Here is a 23,926-nt window from a genome sequence, read left to right on the forward strand (position 1 = left end):
TCTGACATAAAAAGACCTTTGGTTTAATAAGTTATTAAGATGTTTTCAACAATATTACTAGGGCGTTCACCGATTCTAACATGGCGACCCTTTTGGAAACGCAACACATGGGTTGTCCTGATTGATATATGGGTCAGATTCCATTAAGGTTCGGAACATTTACACTGGCGGGCGGCGTTCTTGCCAACTATATGGCTGTTAAGTTGAAAATTGTAACTGTTAAGAGCATTCTATTGTGGTTTTAATATTGAACAATTATACATATACGAAACAGACAAATCTGGTGTCCGAAATAGTAAAAATATTAGTGTGCGATGTGATCAATGTAAGGGGGATATTGGGTGTGCCTCGTATCCCCTACAACAACAAGAAGTTCGAGAGCGATGAGGCCGCCACCTACTAGCTTCAGGATGTCGCCGAATCTAAATCAACAATATACTACCGCCGCTACTTTCTCGGAAACGTAAGTACCTGCCGCTTTACTTCTCTCACCCTGCCTAGCCTGGCCTGGCCTGACCTGGCCTAGCCAGACCTGACCTGGCCTAGCCTTACCTAGCCTAGCCTTACCTGGCCTAGTCTGACCTGACCTGGCCTAGCCTTACCCGACCTGGCCTAGCCTTACCCAACACTAATCACCACACGTGACAGCCCAAACGAATCGCAAATAAGTACACGTAACAAGTCATATGCCCGGACACTCTTTCACCTTGGGGACTGAGTGGTAACTATTGTATAGAAGAGCCGGCTCCCTGAGAGTGGTAAGAGGGCGTGATAAGAGCATAACGTGTGGTCTTGAAGGAAGTCGATAAAGCAGACAATTTTCAAAAGGAAGGGCAGCATAACGAGCAGACAGGAATGGACAGACAGTCGGTTATCCCATAATGTGTAATACGCCCCGCACAGCATGGGTGGAGTGGGGGGGGGGGGGTTTGTAGCAGGGCACAGTATGGTGATGGTGCGGGTGAAGTACTGTACACACCCACTGAATTCCTGCCATCAATAATTGTTTTCATAACCATTAGAACAATGGCATCCCTCCAGCCACCATCCTTCCACTGACCCCCTCCTCTGGTCCTCCACCTCAGACAATAACCCCCCACACCCCCTCTCCCTTCCAGACATCAGCATGTCAAAATCAGTACCATAATGTGTTTAAACTATTTAAACTAAGTCATTGTGTATCTCAAGGTATCTTAATTCATTTGAAAGTGTACATGTGCATTTGTTCATATACTCGCCTAATTGTGCTTGCTGGGGTTGAGCTCTGGCTCTTTAGTTCCACCTCTCAACCGTCAATCAACAGGTGTACAGGTTTCTGAGCCTATTGGGCTCTATCATATCTACACTTGAACCTGTGTATGGAGTCAGCCTCCACCACATCACTTACTAATGCATTCCATTAGATATAATCATATATGATTACACATAATCATAATCATTCCATACACATAATCATATGTGTACGTCAACGTATACATACATGCGTATATATACCTCATATTAAAATACTGATAAACGAATGACCATGAACAAATTAATTTATAATTGTAGCATTATATATAATTTTAATAGACTAATTACGTGTTTATACATTTGAATGGTCCAGACAGGTGGCCAGCCTTGGACATATACACTTCTGGTAGGCACAATGACCTCATGTTAGACCCTTGATAGATTATGTGAGAGAGAGAGGGAGAGCTGGGGCAGGGAGGTGCGTGCCCCAGGGAGATAATCCATGCCCATGCCCCGCCTCGAGGTCAGTTCTCGAGTCACACCAAGAATAACAATCGAGCAAGTTGTCCTGACCAGGATGTGGCATATTAGGGAGGGTTGAGGAATAGGAAGCCTGTCTGATAGGGCTCTTGGCAAGCAGCTCTCCCTCAGTCTACCTATCTATATGGAAGAAATGTATCTAGGCCCTCCTCCCCCCTGCCTATTCTCTCTCCCCCACCTTTCTTCCTTCATTTCCTCCCTCCTTCCCTCCCCCTCACTGGTGAGAGAGTAGGAGTGTGAGAGTGGTTAGAGAACTCGTAGTTCTCACGCTCGTGAAATTGTCTGCGACCCTGGAGGAGTAGAGCGGAGGGGGGGGGGTGAAAGTAGGTGACGATGGAGGAGTAGAGGGGAGCATTATATGCAGTGAACGTAGGTGTCTATGGAAGAGTACATCATAGAGGAGGGTGAAAGGAAGGTGACGATGGAGGAGGAGAAGGGAGGGGGTGTGAAGGTAGGTGATGATGGAGGAGTAGAGGGGAGGAGGGGGGGCAAAGGTAGGTGTCTATGGAAGAGTACATCATAGAGGGGGGTGAAGGTAGGTGGCGATGGAGTAGAGCAAAAGGGGTGGGGGTTGAAAGTAATCCTGAGTTTAATTTTTTAGTTATATATAGTGACACCTCAGCTTACGAATGAATATTTATGAACTTTTCGGGTTACGAGCCTAATTTCTTCAAAAAATTTGAATCGGGTTACAAACTTTGCCTCGGGAAAGGAGTTTGTTGATATACGTATGGGCTGACCTAGCGTGTGGTGGCATGGTGATCGCACCTCAGTTTACCAGTGTCTCCTGCCTAGTAAGTATCGCGCCTGAATTCTTTGTAAAGCATTACATTTGTTTTGGGATTTTTGGCTATTTGAACATAAAATTTGTTATGATATATCTTGCCAGTGAGTCCCAAGAAAGCCAGTGGTAAGGTTCAAGCCAAGAAAACACATGTGAGAATGACCATAGAGGAAAAACAAGAGAGCATTCATAAACATCAAAATGGTGCACAGGTTGTTGAACTAGCTAGGCAGTACAACAAATCTATGTCAACAATATGCACTATACTTGCTAAGAAAAAGGACATTATGAGCATTAAAGTGGCAAAAGGCATATCAACAATCCCGAAACAAAGAACACAAACACTTGAGGATGTTGAAAAGTTTTTATTAATTTGGATACACAACAAAGAGTTAGCAGGTGATAGCATTTCAGAGGCCATCATTTGTGAGAAACCAAGGCATTTGCATGAAGACCTTTTAAAGAAAACCCCTGGAATGAGGGGGAAAAAGATGAATCAAGTTTGAAAATGTGAAAAGTTTGTGTGACAATAGAGCCTCGTGGAAAACTTTTGCTGTGGTCATTACCTGGTGGAATGCACCCAGGATGGAGTATCAGGGCTATACATCTTTTAAATCATAAAAGTAATAAACATTTCCCATCAACCTTACAAACCATATTAACCTATTTTCATGTATTTCTCCCATGTGCATTTTAACAAAGTTACTAAATTGCCTTTATCATTCTGTAAAATTTCAATTACAGTATACTGTATATAATTTTGTTAGTATAAATGGACTGAATATTCTGAATCACTATTAATTTTACAATTTCAGATTCAAAGGTGGTCTGGACACCCAATTTGGTCAGACAGGTGAAGAGAGCATTTAGGATAGTTCGAAGAGATGAAGATGGTCACAATTGTGTTTGAAGACGCAAACGCCCCCCTTTGCTCCTTGACATTATGTTCAGCCTATTGACCCCTGCACACCTAACACAAGGTAGGTTGAAAACTCCTCCTTCATGTTATTGGTTCATTAGCCAGAAACTTAGGGCCCATGCAGGAATATCCCTAGAAAAAAAAAAGTGGCACCAACAATGCATCCTCCAAGTCTGGAGGATGAGCAGGAGCATTGTCGAGAAGCAGGCCCTTTAGTGTCAAACTTTTCTCTTGCAGATATTTTTTGATGGCAGGGCAAACCACTGTACATCACAGTTTTTCTGCACGTTATATATTTTTTTAAAACTCTTGGATTTCCGGAATGATACACGAGCAAGGGTTTAATTTTCAAATCGCCACACAGCACAAGAGTTAGCCTATCCTGACACAAGTTAGCCCAAGTTAGCTTGTGTCCGGGCAGTGACGTCTCCTCTTGGGTAATGTATGTCCTCTTCGGCAATTTTTTCCAGAATAGCCATGTCTCCTCACAATTAAACACTTGTTGTGGAATATATCCATCAATACAGTATCTACAAAATCTTTAAAATCACGAACAAATCTTTCAGCCCCTACTTTGTCTGAGCTGGCACCCTCACCATGCCTCACAACACTATGAATACCACGTCTTTTTTCAAAATTTCTCAAACCATCCCCTACTCACCTTAAACTCTTTCGTATCTGCAAAACTCGTTCTAGGGGTTTTCTTTATAAGATCTTGCATGAAGATTTCATTGTTGACCAAACCACACACTGGAAATTGAATAGACGACGACATTTCGATCCGTCCTGGACCATTATAAAGTCGATTGTGATGAGATGAGGGAAGCAAGAGCATTAAGTAGGCAAGAGAGAGAGGTGAGGAGATGGCAAGTATGTACATATGTACATGAATAAAACATGTACATACTTATACATAACGTGTGTAAATAGTGTAATAAACACAATAACAGTATTTTGGGAGGAGGAATGTTGGCGAGTAATGTGTTGGAGGAGGGAGGGAGGACTGGCAGGGTGTGGCAGCTCACTCATGTTTTTTGGGCTCACCATACCAACATAGTGGATCGTTATGGTGAATACATACGTAGATGGGTATATACAATGTGTGTATATAGTGTAATAACAGCAAAAACACTGTTTGATTGTAGAATATGTCGCATATATGAGGCCCATAATTTTGAGCATAGCGATGTTCTATACTTTGAATTATATAAATTCCACAAATTACACACTTTTAAATAATATTACAGCAAAAAAAAGGAAGAAATGAATGAGAAACTTCAAAATAATTGCGCAACATTTTATTCGCAGCAACTGCCATCGCACGGGGTGGCGGGGCTGACAGACCCCCATCGCTCCAACGCTCAGCGCCCATAATTTGCTCAACTTCCCAGCTCCATCGCAGCTAAAGTAAGTCACATACAATATTTTTTGTTTAGTTTCCCCGTGATCAGACTCTGCATTTTAACAATATAAGAAGAGAAAAAAAATTTTTGGAAAGAATTTATTTCTTGTGCACCAGGGTGTTATTTGGAGACAGCAGTTCAGTGGTTAACTACTAAATTTGTTTTTCTCCCACACACGCACCCCCGTAGGAAGCAGCCTATAACAGCTAACTCCCAGATACCTATTTACTGTTAGGTAACAGGGGTCATCCCCTTTTGTACAAAGAATCTGCTAAAGCTTTTAGGGCTAATCTTTGACACTCTTTTGTCTTTGTCGCCCCATATTTTTTACGTCCGAGTTGAATGCTCTAAGGCCCTTAACTAACTTTAGGTCATGTCCCATACTTCTTGGGGAGCTAATCGACACTGCTCCTCTCTTTACATTCCTCTCTCGTTCTGTCTAAACTCGATTATGGCCCTGTTTACTCGTCTGCTTCTCCTTCTACCCTTCACCATCTGGACACACTGCATCATACTGGGTTACGGCTCAGCTCTGGTACCTTTCCTTCGACACCTACCCTAAGCCTGTATGTTGAAACTGGCGTCCTGTTTCTACAGGATCGCCATGATCGCTACTGTCTTCTCCACCTTGCACGGTCCTTACAGCACCCTCACTCTTGCTTATGTCATGCCTTGACTTTTACCCATCCTGTGGTTACTGTTCCCCTTCACCACCTATCTCTTTCTGTACGGTTGTCTCTCTTACAAAATGCTCTTTCAGTTTGTGTCTCTTACAAAATGCTCTTTCAGTTTGTGTTACCAATATTTCCCCTCTTGTCATTCCGTCTTTGCCCCTATGGAGGGGTCCCCATTCCTAAATTCTGTAAGCCTTGACCCACATGACTAAAACTTTTACCCCTCCTACAGTTCTAAATCACCTTTTCCTTGAACACTTTTCTTCACACTTCCACTCTATTTCCGTCTTCACCAATGGGTCTTAAGTCTGCAGACGGTGTAGGCTACTCTGTTGTTTTTCCTGACTGCACCTTTGTGTCTCCTGCCTCCGGAGACTAGCATCTTCATGGCAGAACTTTATGCTATTCTCTATGCTCTTCATCAACTCTTTTCTCGCTGTCAATCCTCCTCTGTGTTTGTAGTTGACACTTGCAGTGCCCTCATGGCTCTAGAATCCTTTAATCCAGTCCATCCTTTGGTAGTTGAAATTCAACATTGGCTGTTTCTTATCTCCAGTAGATTTAAGACAGTGGAATTTCGCTGGATTCCCACCCATATTGGTGTGTTCTTAAATGAGCGTGCGGACACTGCCGCTAAGGAAGCTATCCGCACCTGTCCCATCTCCCGTAAAGGTATTCCTTATTATGACTTTTACCCAGTTATTCATTTCCCCATTCTTGCCCGTTGTCAGGGTTGTTGGTCTTCTGTTACTGGTAACAAACTGCGTGCTCTTAAGAGTAGTGTGTTCCCGTGGCCTTCCTCCTACCACCGTAACCGGTGGTGGGAAACGGCTCTGGCGAGGTTGTATATTGGTCATACACGTTTAACTCACGGGCACTTAATGGAGCGCTGCCCTGCTTCTTATTGTCCAAACCGTTGTCTCTACGTGTCCTGACTTCCAGGACTTACGTGTCTTGCTTCCCGACCATCCCTCACTGTCAATTGTCCCTCGATAAAATTCTTGGTAAATTCAATACCTTTGATATTGTTCGCTGTATACGTTTTTGTTCTTGTATTGGCGACGTTAGTGATATTTAGCGCACTATGATTATCCCACACATTTGATGGTTTGATAATTACTGTACTGTACAGTACTTTGGTTTAGAATGTATCAAATAAAGTTGTTTCATGTATTCAAATGTGTGAGAAAATCCACTGGGGCTGTGAGATGAAGCGAACCTGTAACAAAGGCATTGCCAGTTGCATACTCTACCACCACTGATGGTAAAAGTCTTACAACTGGATATCTTGTGTGACGGGTTATGGTATCACAGCTATACTGAACCAAGATGGTATGGCTCTTCCTCACATAAATGAAAGAAATGCTGCTATTTGCCTTGCAGTGTGTAAGTTGCAGGTGGAAACAAATAAAAATTATCAAATAAATAATTAAACAATTTACTGAAATAGTAATAAACAAAAATAACACATGACAATACTTGACTATCATGTAATGCAAAGGTGAACAAGTTAGTATGACCTTAAATGCAAAAAATAAACTATAAGCAATGAATAAAAGTATGAAGATATACTGGTATTCTGAAGACAGCTACCATACCACCATGGCATCAGTCACACGACGTTGGCTGGAAGCGGACGACGGGTTAGAGACACGAAGGTGATCCTAGAGCACTAAGGGAGAGATTGCCTCTCCAGGGAGGCAGCGCTCTTTATATAGTCCGGCGGTGATGACTCATCCAGTGTCAACACGAGGTGGACATCTGGTCAACTAGCAAACTGCTCGTTGTGGCTGGCGGTGCCTTTGTGTTGAGCTGTACCACTGTCAGTTGAAGGCGGCTAACTGCTTGTTTGTGGGGACAAACTGCCAGTTAGCAGTGGCGCCCGGCTTGCCTCTGAGTCGTACCAGGCCGTGCCAGGCCCTGGGGGGTATGGAGAGGTGGCAGGACTGATGACTCTTCTGGGCTGGTGTAGATGTATACTTCCAGTGCAGAGGCATTGAAGGTGAAGGGAAAAGGCAGTTCCACTGCTATGCAGGGGATTGACGTGACACTTGTGAAGCCACAGAAAGTCTGGAGGCCCTACTGAAGCCAGTCCAAGTATTAAATAAAACCCCTGAAGTACGCCGGTGAAGGGTAAAGTGAATGGTGAAGCAAGACCGTATGCCCCAACTTCAGGCACACACAGAAAATCACGTTTTGGTCCCGCCTCTCAACTGTGTATTTGAAGTTGGGGCGTATGGTGTTGAACTGCTTCAGCCTTCACCGGAGTGCTTGTAGGTCTTACGTAAGACGTTGACTCAAGGAGTGGCCTCAAAACTTGCTGTGATTTATGGGGAAATCCGGTTGTAAGACTTTTACAAAATCAGTAATATACTGTGGTAGAGTATGCAGCTGCCAGTGCCTTGGGCAAGGGTTTACGTCGCCTCACAGCTCCAGTGGATTTTCTGCTTGGTGTATATCAGGTTGTGATTTTGTGTGTGTACCGTATTGTTATGATCGCCGTCTGATAAGTCCTTTCTGGCCTCAAGAGTCATTTTTACCCACCTAGAAAGATTGCAGATGGCCAAAGCAGTTATTTAAGTTAAGAAGGGACAAGTCTTAAACAGAATTTTGCATAATATTTGACTGTAAAGGGGTAAATTGAGGTAGATTGAAAAACAAAATGGTGAACCGGGCAGGCGGTACTCACAATTAGGCGAGTACACTCGGGAACTTTTAAAGTGCAACCAAACATGCTTTAGGCTCTCACAACAAGAGGTGAGTGGTGGTGGCTCAGGTGCTCAGCCAATCAGAGCACCTAAGGAGGGAGGGCAGGAGTGAGAAGGGGGTGGTATGTGGAAGTTTGGTGACAGTTGTGTGTAGTTTGTTCATCTTCATTGTAAGTTTCATGGCTTGGTGTGCATTTCCCTAGTAAATTTAATTAGGGAAAAATTCAGGTGTTTGATTTTTTAAATCAACTTTTTAAATGTTGAGTTCTTAAAGCCTCAAAGTGCATGGAGTTGGTTTGGGAGTATGGCATCCTCATGCTGTTGCGTGCTCGCGTGAGGTAGCAAAGGTGATGTAAAGTTGTGGGGTGTACATGCTTGGGACGTCCTCTCTCGGGATGGCTGGTGTTAGACCTGCGTGTTTGTCGGTTGTTGAAAAGCCGTCATCCTTTGCTGTTGTGGTATTGATTTTACATTGTTCATCTTGTAATTAATACTGTAGTGCGATATCTAGGGCTACCATTTGTAGGTTTAAAATGTCTAATACAAACTGTTGTCCAATGAGTTTTAATAGGAAATATCATCCACCAAGCACCATTGTACAATTATATTAATTGATAGTATATGGATTGTGCAGAACTGCTTAGAATGATCTTTAACACTTGGCTATATTGGTCATGTCAAATACCTGCACGGTGAATGCTCAAAGACCCTTTCTTTATTCAGTGTTGTCACATACCTCATGGGGGTATGGATAGGCAAACACTCATTCGGTTAAACTTGCCTTGTAGTACTTTCAGAGCTCAGTAATTTGGAATCTGGTTAGCACTTTCCAAATAAATTGACCTTTAAAGTGAATTCCTATTTAGGTTTAAAACATTATACCGAATGAGAAACTCGGATTATATAGGCGAACACCAGAAATGTTGTTATTCAATTTGGTTGCCTAAAGCACATTCAAGGACTACACATTACATGGCATTCCAGGATTCCTCTATACCTTGCCTTATGCTGTAAATATTGCCACAACCCTGTGTTTTATTGATTTAAAGTGGTCACAGGGATGCATACAACACTGCAGATTATGATGTCATTAGTTATCCACTGTGCTGACAAGGTGGCTGACTGATGTTCGTTGACACCTGTATCGTGCTTCAATTTAATCGCCAGGATCACCCTCTCACTAGACTCGTCTGTAGGAAGTAGAGTATAGTATCTCAAATTACCTTGGATCATAAATAGCATAAGACTTGGGGGTAGGAGAGGGTTGCAGTGTTTGTCATGGCTCTCAGTTGTTCCTGGTATTAGGCAATTTAGTTCTGGAATCATTTTTGTTGGCCAATGTTAAACTTTTTCGAAAGTAGATGTTTTTCTGAAAGGGAAGTGGGGGGGGGGGAAGCTCTATGCTTGGATACAGTTATCTAAGTGAATACTTAGATTTATACAGTAGAATAACTACCTTCTTTTCCTTAGTCAAAAAGGTTGCTTGTTTATTTCTAGGGACTTGTATTTTCTTTTATTTTTAACTGCAGCAACTTTCAGTGAATGATAGATTCTTACTGAAAGGACCTTTACTTCATTGTTGTTGCTTTATGGTCATCTCATTGTGTACAGGGATTCCGCGAAGCTTTTGGGGTTAGTCTTTGATACTCGTTTGTCTTGGTCAGCCCATATCTCTTGCCTCCGAGTTGAATGCTCTAAGGCCCTTAACCTCCTTTAGGTTTTGTCCCATACTTCTTGGGGAGCGGATAGGCGCACGCTCTTCTATTTGCACTCCTCTCTCGTCCTGTCTAAACTCGATTATGGTTGCCCTGCATACTCTTCTGCTTCTCCTTCTACTCTTCGCCGTCTTGATGCTTTGCACCATACTGGGTTGCGTCTCGGCTCTGGTGCCTTTCGTTCGACTCCCGCCCTTAGTTTGTATGTTGACACTGGCTTTCTCTCTCTTCAGGACTGCCGTGATCGCTACTGTCTTCGCTATCTTGCGGGGTCCTTCCAACATCCTTCCTCTCGCCTCTGTCGTGCATTGACTTTTCCTCCTCCTGTGGTTCCTGTTCCTCTTCATTGTCTCCCACTTTCTGTCCAGTTATCTCGCTTACAGGATTCTCTTTCTGTTCATATTTCTAATGTTTCTCCTCGTATTGTTCCTTCATTACCTCCGTGGAGAGTCCCCCTTCCCAAGTTTTGTACGTCCTTGACTTGTATTACTAAAGCCTTTACCCCTCCTACAAATCTGAAAAGCCTCTTCCTTGAGCACTTTTCTTCGCACTCCCACTCTATTTCCATCTTCCCTGATGGGTCTAAGTCTGCGGATGGTGTGGGCTACTCTGTTGTTTTTCCTGACTGTACTTACATGTGTCGCCTCCCTTCGGAGGCTAGCGTCTTTCCGGCAGAACTTTATGCTATTCTCTATGCACTTTGTCTCTTGCTTTCTCATTCCTCCTTTTGTGGTTGTAGTTGATTCTCGTAGTGCCCTCATGGCTCTAGGGTCCTTTAATCCTGTCCATCCAGTGGTCATTGAGATTCAACATTGGCTGTTTCTTATTTGTAGTAAATTTAAATCAGTGGAGTTTTGCTGGGTTCCCAGCCATATTGGTGTTTCAATGAGCGTGCGGATGCTGCCGCTAAGGAAGCTATCCGTTCTTGTCCCATCTCCCGTAAAGGTATTCCTTATTCCGACTTTTATCCTGTTATTCATTCTTCCCCGTTGGCAGGGTTGTTGGTCCTCTGTGGTTGGTAACAAGCTGCGTACTCTCAAACTTAGTGTGTTCCCGTGGCCTTCCTCCTACCACCGTAACCGGCGTTGGGTTGGTCATACCCGCTTAACCCACGGTCACTTAATGGAGCGCCGCCCTGCTCCTTTTTGTCTGAATTGCGTTGTCCCTCTTACAGTTGTGCATATCCTTGTTGAATGTCCTGACTTCCAGGACGAGCATGTGTCTTGCTTTCCGACCGTCCCTCGATAGAATTCTAGGTGAATCGGATACTTTTGATATCGTTCGCCTTATGCGTTTTTGTTCTCGTATTGGCATTCTTGGTGATATTTAGCGCCCTCTGATTATTTTGCACTTTGATGGTGCTACATGGCCTTCCCGGTTTGGTGCCTTCTTTTGGTAATTACCTTACCTTCATTGTTGTTTCATTTTAATGTGGTAGTTGTGATATGGATTGTTCTGGCTCACGTGCAAGGTCTTGGATTTTTTTTATTTTATATTAAGAAATTGCCAGTCTTGTTACTATTTGTAGAGTTAGAGATCTGCATTAAGGCCTCAATATTATATTCTTTATAACATGTTATAATCAGCAATTTTTGTGGTTGGTAATATTTAGATTAATGTCAGTGATGTATATGACAAGGGTTAAGACCCCTTGTGGTATGACAGCATTTTTCCCAGTCATTTCTTTTAACAAATGAAAGGGTCCTTTCTACCATGTACCTGTTTGTTTCTTGGTCTTTCATTTGGTACTTTGGCTATTAAAACAATGGCCTTTGGTAATGTTGCAATTGCCATTTCTAAAAAAAAATGAGCAGGTTCATTAGGCAGGGTTTGTTTTTAGCAAACAAAGTTGTACAAAAAAAAAAAAATTCCATTCCTTCAGGACCTTGCAGATGTTAGGTCAAACTAATTGACAGTAATCTGTTTTGCCCTTTCAAACAATGGTTTTAATCTAGGTAAAATATTTCAGAATATCTGAAGTTTGGCAGACAAATCATTTAAGAGCTTTCTTTAACTTTAATCACTGTGAAAACCATGTTGTATAGATGCTTGTGTCACTTTTCTAGTTTTGTAAATTTAACAATGATCTTTAGTTAATTTAATTATAATTTGTACAAAGCTTAGGTGTTTCATAGCTTTAAATTTACTTTCAAATATGAAAACTAAAATATTGACTAAAGTTTCTTCCACTTTAATATTTCAGACTAATTTGCAATATTTATTTTATGTAAATTGAGTAGGTAGTCCACTTTTACATCTTTTCAATGAAATTTGCATGCACCTATGTAACAAGTTACAAATAGGTGTAAATTTTACCAAGTATTTATTTTCAAAGTAAAAAAATTCCAGATGTTTAAACATTACATCAATAGTAGTAAACAATAATTTCCAGCATAACTTCAGGATAAGGTATATAAAGTAGTTTCATTAAAATTGTTTTATTTAATAAGTTTTACATATAGTATTTATAATACATCTAATATTTATTACTGTTTCAGGTTGTGGGACAGATGCTCCTAGATGAACAGAAGATCCAAAAGGCCAAGACAACTCTAGAGACAATCACCTGTAAAAGAAAAATAAACATTAAACAGGGACACTACTTTTATTATCACCAATGCCTAATAATAAGCCCAAAAAATCCTAACAGCCTATCTTTTAAGATAGGCTCAGCAAGGCCTATCCCTTCCTCTGATTTTAGTGCAGAGCTTGTTCCCTGAATGGGTGCATTACATCCACCACTTTAGTGCCCTCAACACATTGTACATATGTGTTACTGAAAGCACTGTACAATGCATGCCAGGCACTAAAGTTTTAGATGCATCCACCCATGCAGCAAACAAGCCCTGTGAGAATTAACAATGTAACCATTGTTAAGGGTCCCTATGCAAATCTAGTCCATCTATTAGATGGGTAGTAGAGCAAAGCTCTGAAAAAGCCAAGCCAGGGAAATCTGCAGGACTGCCTGGTCCCCTTTTATGAAATGGGGTAGGATCAGTACAAACTGCATTATCCCCTGTGGGTTGTAACAGTAGGACATGGTTACACCTATAAATGGACTAGATAAAAGAATTAAGATTAGGTCATTGATATAGCTAAAACATCAAATTCAAACTCACCCACTTTTGTAGATTTCCTTTTGCAGACTAAAGGAGCCTCACTCCAAGCCAGTCCATGCATCATAATCACTTTCACCTGAAAAATATTTCAACAAATTAATTTCAGATTTAAAGCCAATCTTGCTTAACTTTTCAAATTAGTATTCAGTAGTTTACAAATTCAGATGGAAAAAATTTCTTTAGGGAATTTACCTTTCCTACATATTCTAGTAGCAGTAGTAAAGATCTAATTTAGCAATATAAATATATATGGCATCAATTTGCAAAGTTTCAGTAAATGTCATTTGAGAAACTATCCACAACTGCTCTTCAATGGCAATTTACATTTATCTTTAGCCAATGCTATATTGTTTAAGTTATTACTAATTTTTTTACTTTTATGCAAATCTATTCAGATTAACCTTTACTACAACTCACCTGATTCTGTTTAAGCAACTGACAGAGGGACTTCTGGACTTTCCAAACCACATTCTGGAAAACTATATAAATTTAAAACCAAGCTAAAGTAAACATTGAATATTTCTTTTTTTTTTTTTTACTTTCAAGGAAAAAATACCATCACTTAGAACAAAACTTTTCCTGCCATTAACTTTGACTCATGATTACCCTTAGTGTTAAACATTTATAGATTAAAGCTTATTTAACAAACATTTAATGTTAACTAAACAATATTTATATTTCATTAAAATTTTATTAATTAAACGCCCTCAACTATGCTGTTTAAGATCTAATGCCCCACATTACAATTTTCACAATTTCAACATACCATTCTATTCAATACATTCCTGAAAGGACTAAACTTACAGATATGGTACCCACTAGCCTAAGCCTAGACTTCCATACCCATTCAATTTCCATACCCTAATATTTAATAGGTTTTTAGCAATTAACTTCTACCCTCTAATTCCAATGTACACAACACTACTCACTGTAGATTTGCAAGTATTTTCCTGCAGCTCCTCACTGCATGTCAGCTCAGGGAGGCAGTTGAAGACTAACCAATCAACATCCCAGGCTGGAGAGCAGTGCCAGCTCTGAGAATTTACCACCTGCAAAATATTTAATACTCTTAACAATCTACACCATCTATCTCATCTTTACCTAGCCCCCAAACCTTACATTTGTCACCATTAAACTGCATCTGGTAGTCTTAACCATTTCAAAACTATATAGGGCAACGGTATTTTTTATTTGCCAATTCTGCAACTATTGCAGTCTAAACCATAATCTTGCGAATAACCGAGGTCCAAGGAGAGCTTTTAGGCACTACTTACAACACTTCTCCCAACTTAACCCCATTTATACTAATTTCCTTTGGTATAGCCATGACCTAATCAACTTCAGTCAGCATTCCCAATGATCCGAGCCCCTATCAATTTTGCGCCACTATCAAAATCTCTGCTGAAGTCAAGGTACACAAAATCACAAACCTTATCACTATTTCCTCAACTATGCAACCTAATCCATGAACATTAGTAATAAAACTATGCGATTCGTGTATCTAGTCATGTTTCTCAAAAAGAGTAGAGAAATGGCACTTGCAATGTTAGATTCTAGTAACTTTCCTCGCAATAGACTAAGCTAATTGGTCACTAACTTAAGCGTTAAAGTAAACTCAAACTTTTCCTTTAAAACTTGCTATATTAGGAACTTTCCACGACCGGCCTTTACCCGACATAATTAAATAGGGTAAAAAACGGTATATTAAATGCAGTAAAACTACGGTAAATTCAATATGATAAACTTGCATTCTTTAAGCATGGGCTGCATAGTAAGTGAACTAAACTAAATGTTAAGCACCCTGGCAAACCACTTCGTTCTATTCAATTTCTTTATTTAATCACTTTGTCCGGCTAAAATTTTTAGATTAGATTAAAGGAACACCCTCCCTGGTAACGGCTGAATTAGTTAACCAAATACAAATATTTAGGTAAAATACTTTCATAAAACCCGTCTACTTCCCCCACCAGTAGACTTGTTCAGCTAAAGGCATAATGTAATGTTCCACTTTAGTAAATAAAGACTTAAAAACACACTACCCCATCTGTGTAGTTACCTGTTACCTGACATTCTACGCTTAAAATAACCCATCTATTCCCCATAATTGTTCGATATAACTTACCGCTCACCCGCTGGTCGAGTACACAGCAGTATATATCCTCCTCCATCACTCACCGCGTGGATACTATTTCTTTCTGGCCGCAAATTGCCTCAAATCACCTACGTTGTCCATAAACATATATAGAAGAGCAACTGACCGTAATACCCATATAGCGATCATCACACAACGTGGGAACATTAGTAGTACTGCTGTCAAAACATAGATGGCGCCAGGACAAACGGTAATTCCTATGGACTCGCCTAGTTATGCGTAGGGAATTGAGCTTCAGCTGTATTCACCTAGTTGTACTCGCCTAATTTGTGCTTGCAGGGGTTGAGCTTTGGTTCTTTGGTCCCGACTCTCAACCGTCAATCAACAGGTGTACAGGTTGCTGAGCCTATTGGGCTCTATCACATCTACATTTGAAATTGTGTATGGAGTCAGCCTCCACCACATCACTGCTTAATACATTCCATTTGTTAACTACTCTGACACTGAAAAAATTCTTTCTAATATCTCTGTGGCTCATTTGGGTACTAAGTTCCCCTTGTTCGTGTTCCACCCGTGTTAAAGAGCTGTCTTTGTAACTATCAAAATGCATATATCTTTGCTTTCACTTCAGTTATATTTATGACAAGGTATTTAAAATTTGCCTATATTTCTGCTTCTCTGATGACATTAAAAACTTTCGTTTATTACAGTATCTACATAAAATTAACATTTATCTTCATTAGGTTGTAGTTCTCATCAATAGGGAGAGCGTCGGTAAAAAAAAAAAAATTGTTTAAATATAAATATCTTTCCTCTCTCAATAATATGCCCGAAACGCTATGCGTAATAGTGGCTTTAGGTATTGTATGTACTAGCTTTATCTATAAATCCAATATTATGTTTGTAAAACGACTATTTATGTACTTTCCTGAATAAAATGAACTTTACTTTACTAATATCTAATCTCTGTGACTAAAACGTAAGAACGACTTTATCTATGCCTTTTTGATAACATATACAATTATAAGCTTTATTAGTGAATCTCTATTAATTAAACAATATATCAGAGAGTGTGTAAGGTTCGGTGTTCCATGTGCGAAGAGACATGGGAGATTTTACATCAGTACAGTAAATGTTTTAAGAAGCGAACGCATACTAACGAATAACGATTAGTATAGATCAACACTATTGTTCTATGAAGTCGATTTAACTTCCAGCCATGTATTTTTCAATAAGTCTTAAATATTTGCTGGCTAGTTATGTTAGATATTATTAGAAATACGTATTCTACTTGTTAATATAACAAACTAAATTTGCGATCATTTAAGATGAGAGAGCGCGTCACGTGACCTGTGACGCCTGTATGAAGCTTTCGTGTTCGGTGTTTCGTTCACGAAGCTAAGGATGCTGCATTCATTCATTCATTTACAGTATTAAGAAAAAAGTAGAATGTGTTTTGTAAATTTTTTTTATAAATTGTAGGCTTACATTATAGAAAAGACATTATAACATTATATAGCACGTTATAGCTGCTATATATGTATTTTCTAGGAAACCTATTTTCTTTTTATTAGGAGACTGTACCTAGCCATTGTACCATATGCACACAATTTTGTGTACAAAATCAAATGTACCTACATGTAAATAAATAAATAAATCATGGTAAGAAATGTAGAAGATATGATTTGCCCGAAACGCTATGTGTATTAGTGGCTTTAGGTATTGTATGTACTAACTCTATCTATAAATTCAACATTATGTGTGTAACTCATCTTCTATGTATGTACTTTTATCTGAATAAAAATTTGAATATGAATTTGAATTTGAGAGAGTGAAGCGTGAGAGGTGGTTCTGAACCCCGGCTCGACCCCAGCCTCCTCCTCAGCTCCCTGACAAGTCACTCCGACGCTTCCAGCTCCCGCATATTACTTGGCTCTTGTCTCTCTCATTCACAGGAACAGTGTCAACTATGGCTGGCAAGAGTGCCTTGGTGATTCTGGCCGAGGGAGCCGAGGAGATGGAAGCTGTCATTGCCATCGACACGCTGAGGCGAGGCGGGGTGAGTAGTGGTGCTCCTGTGGGTGTACTTCATGTACTCCAACACCCTGTAAACCATACTCCTCCTCCTCCGAGTTTGGGTTTACTTCATTTATTATGCACCCCATACCTATCCTGTGGGCGGTGGTGGAAGAAGCTTTTGATTATTATTAGTTTTTTTAACACCCCAGATGTGAGTGTAACGGACAATAATGCTGACCTCTGTAGCGGTCCGTCTAATTACCACAAGCTAACACAAGCTACACAAGCTTCAGAAAGCTTCCTGGCAATACATTAGTAATGAATAAATACTACAGACTCCCCTGTAGTGGAAAGTACACATTTCCCGGTAGTACAATCCCGGCTCGAATCCTGGGTGGGACAAATGGGTGGGTGTGTGCTCTATCACCTCATGTCCCTGTCTACCGAGTAGTAAATAAGTACCCATGAGTCAACTTCTTGTGCAGTTACATCCTGGGCGGGGTTAGTAATTTGACCCTAGGGGGGTGGGGGTGGACCTCGATATAAATCTAAAATATACTGGCTGCCTGTCCCCCAACACGATGAATTACTTTTATACCCCCTTCAGTGGGTTTCCTTTCCTTTCGGAATCGGAGGGAACGAAATCGTGGAGGCGGCAGCGTCCATGTATTATACATTATAAGGACCTATCTGAAACACTATGCGTGTTGGTGGCTCTGCAAGAATGTACCAATATTATGTAATCTCGCCCACCCATTATACCTTGTGAATAAACTATTATTATTGTTTAAAAATAGCAACTTTATTTGCAGGTGACCGTAACTGTAGCTGGGTTGAATGGTGGTGGTCCTGTACAGTGCAGCAGAGATGTGGTGATCCATCCTGATGTTGCTCTTGATGATGCTATATCTAAAGGCCCTTATGATGCCATTGTTCTCCCAGGTGGACTAAAGGGATCTGAAAGTCTTGGACAGGTTGGTGTTGCAGTTTTTAATGTCTTAAATGGCCTAATTTATTTTGGTCTTTTTTTTTTTATTAATGACCAGTAATCATGATCTTGAAGGTTCATTAGAGTTCTAGCCCTGCATCATACTTATAACACACAAAGAAGTACATTTAATATAATGCACAGTATAGTAATCTGAGCCTGTGGTGAGGTCAAACAGGGCTCTTGGTGGAACGAAATGCTTGGTAAAGCCAGAATAGGTTTGGTCTTGATTACCATGGTCCAAACGATCATTGATCCATTGATGTTTTCTGCATACTTGAAATAGTAATACCTAGTGCCTATCATTTATTTTAAAGTTTCTGCTTAAAACCATCAAAATTAACTTGAAATTTTCATTCATTTTTTGTATAAAGAATACAGGCTGATTTTTGTTTTTCAACAGAGCTCTGAGGTGAAGTCCATCTTGACTGAGCAGGAAAAGGCTGGCAGAGTTATTGGTGCCATTTGTGCAGGTGAGTTGGGCTGCCATATCATTTAATAACAAGTAATCTAGCGATATTTATTACGTTTCAGGCGGGAGGAAGACACGCCTCTTGTCCACATGTTTATTGTAAACACAAGCCATGCTCGCTGGTATTGGTCATTTTGTAACTTAAAATACTGTACTTATATAGTCTCTTAAAATAATAATAGTATTAACCTTACCAAGGTAATACAGTATTTACTCTCAATCCTAAGTTTTTGTCGATGGCCAGACACAGTGCTGGAGGAAAATGTATAATTAAGAAGTATGTATACACTTCAAAATGTCTAAAAGAAATTTAATGACAAGTAGTCATTAGTAAAAATTGAGGCAAGTTGTTTAAATGTTCTATAAATGCAAGAGCTAAGGCTGCTAGTGTTGATATATTGCATGTGGAAGGGGAAATTTAGTTTAAAAAACTATCAAAATTAATTCACATACATATTTCCCCACAAATATATTCAGTATAGTACAGTTCAGACAAATCTACCTCGCTTTAAAACTTGCATTTCCTGAAACTTGTTCTATAATACTGTACGGTAAATTAGACCAAATATCCTCAGACTGCCATAGCAAAAGTAGGTGAATGTTCCAGACCATTAATTTTCTTTTAACAACTTGTTTTAATTATTTGAAATAAACATTTATAACGGCAGTTTCTTCCCTACTGACTTGGTAGTATGCCTGTGTTTATCTGGCGCACTGTTTACATAGGATGGTTTTTGTGCTGCAATTAAACTAGTGTGTGTGTGTGAAGGTAGCAGTGAAGCACAGGGCAACAAATGCTGCTTTGAGAAAATAGTGGAAGAATTGAAAAATTTCACAGGATTTATGAAAAAGCACTAACTCTTCCCTCCTTCAATAATTGTTGCACACTTAATTAGTAATGTAACTAGTTTTAGTTTAATACCTGTGTACAATATTATTTGAGTGGCAAGGGAAATTTTTGAACCTCTTAAACCTATTCCTATTTTTCCATATGTTGAACTGAAATGCTTTACCTTGAAAATAATTTGTATGAAAATGTAAGACTGGAAAGAGATTTTTTAGAAAATGGAGTTTGTGGGTAAATTTGAAGGGTACAGTATATCTACTGTATTTAGAATTTTTGAAATCCACCATATTGAGGAGCACATTCTTGGGATGCCACTCGACAGGTAAACTAGGGACAAAAGTGCACTTGTGTAAGAAAATATTAATATTTTGCCATTTGAGGATTAAATGCTACCCAGTCTGTTGTAAGTAGATGCAATGCAATCGTTTTTATTCATATCTTTAGCAAGCAATTAATCTTGAAAGAATTGTTTGGTTAAGCTGAGTCGCCTGTATTTTTTTTTTTAACTTAGACCTTTTAAGGTAACTTAAGTATCAGATTAGGCTACTGTATATGTAAAGACATTCTATAATTTTTAATAATAAAAGTATATGGCCTAAAATATACAGTACTTTAGATCAGATGGAATGGCAGAAGTTCAGAGTGAATAGAGTACAGTATTGTACTCTATTCACTCTTCTATTCGAGCAGGGGGTTCCACCATGTGCTGATTTGCTTACCATGTATAGTGCTGTGTTAGAGCCATTATGAACATTTGATTTTACTTAATCAATATATTTCTACTAAAATAATATTTGATGCTTCAGCTCCTGCTGTGTCTCTAACTGCTCATGGCATTGGTGAGGGCAAAAGTGTGACATGCTACCCATCACTGAAGGCTAGTCTGTTGAAGTCTGGAAAATACACCTACTTGGAGAAGCGTGTGGTAGTTGATGGTATGTATAGTTACATTTACCTCTAAATTTTGTAGTTTAAAAATGTTTTCAAAATATCAATAGGAAGCTTGTTCATAGGTTTCTGCTACCACCTGCCACTCTTTATTTCCCACTGCCCTCCCACCCCTCAAACCTCTATTGTATCAGTGACTTCACCCTCAAACTGCATGCTATTTGCAGCATTCCATTATGAGAACCAGTGACTGCAAAATCATATATGAAGCAAAAGTTTGCTCGTATCTTGAGTATGCATCCCTGTCCTGGAGTGCCTGCCCTCCATTGTTCATTAGATTTTTGGACAAAAAGCAGAACTGCAAGAAGGCTCATCTCCAGACTTTAACAAGTCTGGTTGGACTAGTTTGTGAATATAAAGAGCCTCCAACACAGATGTTGGTGGACTTACTGTTATGTACAAGATGAGCATTTTCAAAAGATCTACACCTGGCCCAACTTTGTGGACAGCCAGTAGTTGGTAACCATAAAACAAAGCTCTTGACCATAAGTCTTGTGCTTGAACTGTCTTTCTCAAGATCACTACTCCAGCAAGCATTTATTCCTCGGCTGACTCGTATCTGGAACTTGGTCACTCAACAGGTTGAAGATAACCTCAAGATACACAGATCGGTTAAACTGATCACATGAAGGCTCTGGCACACAGTTAGCTACTGACTTGTCCTGTTCTTAAGATTGTTATTTGGATGTAAATAAAATTTATTCGTATTGATTCAAATGAAATAAGTCTCTAGGAGCAGGCTTCAGATGAGCGGAGGCAGGATATCTGTTCTTGCATGAAGTTTCACTAGGTACTTCAATTGACAGCCCTAATGAACCCTAGTCTTAGCTTAAAAAAAAGGTTGGACCCCATATAATTTGGATTATTGAGCATAGACAGCAATATGATAATGGGCAATAAAATTGTTTTTGTTGCATTTTGGTAATTTTTCAAGTTTATAACTACAGATAGATCATCACTATGGAATAATACTAAAATTTCTTTGGGCATGGATGATTCACAATGACATGTTACAATATTGTTTACTTGGTATATATTCATATATTCAGTACTGTACTAAATCATATTAATTTATGGCACAATTGTTCATTACAATCATTTGTATATCTTTTGGAGAAAAAATGATCACTCGAGAGGCTTTCATTCCTGTAATTGTTTTCTATCTAGCTTTCAATATTCATTGTACTAGAGTAAAGTATAACCATTTGTTTGCAGGAAACCTCATCACATCCCAAGGACCGGGGACAGCTTTTGAGTTTGGTCTGGCTTTAGTAGAGAAGTTGGTTGATGCAGAGAGAAAAACAACAGTTGCCAAGGGTATGCTTCTTGAATAACTGGTGTTGTGGAACTTAAATTTCATGTATCATTGACTATGAATTACTTCAGGTGTGTTCCTTTGTATGCTTGAAACAAAATTATACATATTATAGTGTACAGTATTTAGAAGTTAATATTGCACTAATTATTTTGATGGTATGTGTGCTCATACTATGGTATTTAGTAAAGTCACCTATGAGATAGGATAAATATCATGGAACAATTGCAAGACATAATGTAAATCAGTCGCTTGTAAATTGATAATGTTATAATAATCTTGTATAAGGCATTGGAAGTAGTTGGGCTGTGTTTGGTACAGCTCTTGTCAGACTAACAAATGTGCGATTTGAACTACAGTAGGGTTTGTATAAATATAAATAAACAGGGCTGTTAAGGAGCATGCATTATAAACATTTTATTTCATAAGTTAACTTTACCCGTATCTTTGCAAATGCTGTCGAGGCTTCATGACCTTTAACAATGAAATTTGGTAGGATGGCATATTGTAATGAATAGTGCACCAAGTATAGATAAATGTAAAAGAATGAGGCGGGTTGATTTTTAGTTGAAGAATACATTGCTCCACCTCTGAAGTACTTAAATGTGAAAATCTTGCACATGTAAGGAAATTAGTGGACTTTAAACGCATAACTGTTGCCGATTATTTTTTGCCATTATAGTAATAGCTTTGCCTATACAAGGGAAACCCACATTTCCATGACCCATTATGGAAAAACTTTTGAGGCAAAAGTCAGTCTTGCTTAAAGCAGTTATTTTTAATATAGGAATGTTCAGCTATGGGAAGTAAGTTACATAAGCATCTATTAAAAGTGAACATGTGTGTAGCAGTTCAATAAAAATACAAAGATTATAAAGAATTTTACTCAATACTGTATATTCATTGTTGTCCTTACTAAAACTTTTTTATAGAAATGCATTTTAAAATGCATTAGTGTGAGTACAGGATATGGAACAAAACATTGCTAGGCACATGTCTGACCAATCCTGGAGTATGCAGCTCCAGCTTGGAGTTTAACAGTTAAACACAAGACAGAAAAGATTCAGAGGTATGCCACAAGACTAGTTTCGGAACAGAGGTACGAGAGGAAAGGCTGTGGGAACTAAACCTCATGTCCCTGGCACACAGAAAAGTTAGGAGAGACATGATCATCTAGAAAACTGAGGAATTGACTGGGTGGACAAAGACAAACTATTTAGCATGGATGGAATATGAACAAGGGGACACAGGTGGAAACAAGAGTACCAAAATGAGCCACAGACACGTTAGAAAAAAAAATTCAATGTTATGATAGTTAACAAATACAATGCAATAAGCATTGATGTGGTGGAGGCAGACTCCATATATAGTTTCAAATGTAGATTTGATACAGCCCAATAGGCTCTGGAATCTGTACAACAGTTGAGAGCCAAAGCTCAACCTCCACAAGCACGACTAGGCAAGTACACGTGGTTTACAAGGAAGTAAATACATTGTTACACATTAGAGAAAACTGTTGTGTGCCTGGTCATATGAAAGTGGGTGGTGGTGGAAATGACTGCTGGAGTCTATGCTTGTCTATCTTTTGATATTATATATGTGTGAATTCTATAATGGATGAATGAGTGACAATTGTTTTAACTACAGTATAACCTTTCACTCTTTCTCCTGTTTGAGGCCTCTTCACATAAAAGTGAAACTGGACAATGATAGGTTACGTTTATTAGTGATTTTAATATTTTGCCACTGATGCAGACAACTCTTAAAACTAACATGTTAGTGTACATAACTGGGGCATTGAAAGGAAACCCAGACTAGATAGGTTAATATAAGAAATAATAATAATAAAATCCTTTTCACTTTGTTCTTTTAATGATTAAAGATAGTGGTACTATAATGTGACTAGCCCACAGTATGGAAGATGACCTCATTAACCTCTATGACTATTGTTCTGTAATTTAGACAGATCCACACTGATATATTATAGATTAAGATGGCTAAATAATTCAGTCCTCTGACACTTAGGTTATGCTTTGGCAAGTACAGTAGTCTATGGAACAAGTCATTTGACTATATATTCCCCACATTTTTTGGTTTTACAAGCTTGTCGGCTACATTGTTGTATCTTGGCACTTGCCAAACATCCAGCA

At 39.3% G+C, this 23,926-nt stretch overlaps 1 protein-coding gene and 2 long non-coding RNA genes across 3 annotated transcripts; 2 read left to right on the forward strand and 1 right to left on the reverse strand.

Annotated features, from left to right (window-relative positions):
• Positions 1-90: 90 nt before the first annotated feature.
• Positions 91-12,573, forward strand: LOC138370621 (uncharacterized). Its single transcript, XR_011230181.1, has 4 exons — positions 91-463; positions 3,373-3,537; positions 4,785-4,883; positions 12,475-12,573. It is a non-coding gene; the product is annotated as an uncharacterized lncRNA (long non-coding RNA).
• On the reverse strand, positions 12,399-15,344 carry LOC138370622 (uncharacterized). The gene is made up of 5 exons (XR_011230182.1): positions 15,218-15,344; positions 14,025-14,144; positions 13,513-13,566; positions 13,096-13,171; positions 12,399-12,542 (listed from the first exon to the last, which is right to left on the reverse strand). It is a non-coding gene; the product is annotated as an uncharacterized lncRNA (long non-coding RNA).
• Positions 15,345-17,047: 1,703 nt separating this feature from the next.
• LOC123759379 (Parkinson disease protein 7 homolog) lies at positions 17,048-22,666 on the forward strand. The gene is made up of 5 exons (XM_045744346.2): positions 17,048-17,246; positions 18,019-18,180; positions 18,598-18,667; positions 20,320-20,448; positions 21,677-22,666. The coding sequence occupies exons 1-5, from the start codon at positions 17,157-17,159 to the stop codon at positions 21,793-21,795; spliced, it is 570 nt and encodes a 189-aa protein (XP_045600302.1). The 5' UTR covers positions 17,048-17,156; the 3' UTR covers positions 21,796-22,666.
• Positions 22,667-23,926: the final 1,260 nt, after the last annotated feature.

This window comes from Procambarus clarkii, chromosome 32 (assembly GCF_040958095.1).
Source record: "Procambarus clarkii isolate CNS0578487 chromosome 32, FALCON_Pclarkii_2.0, whole genome shotgun sequence".
In the NCBI taxonomy this organism is placed as follows: domain Eukaryota; kingdom Metazoa; phylum Arthropoda; class Malacostraca; order Decapoda; family Cambaridae; genus Procambarus; species Procambarus clarkii.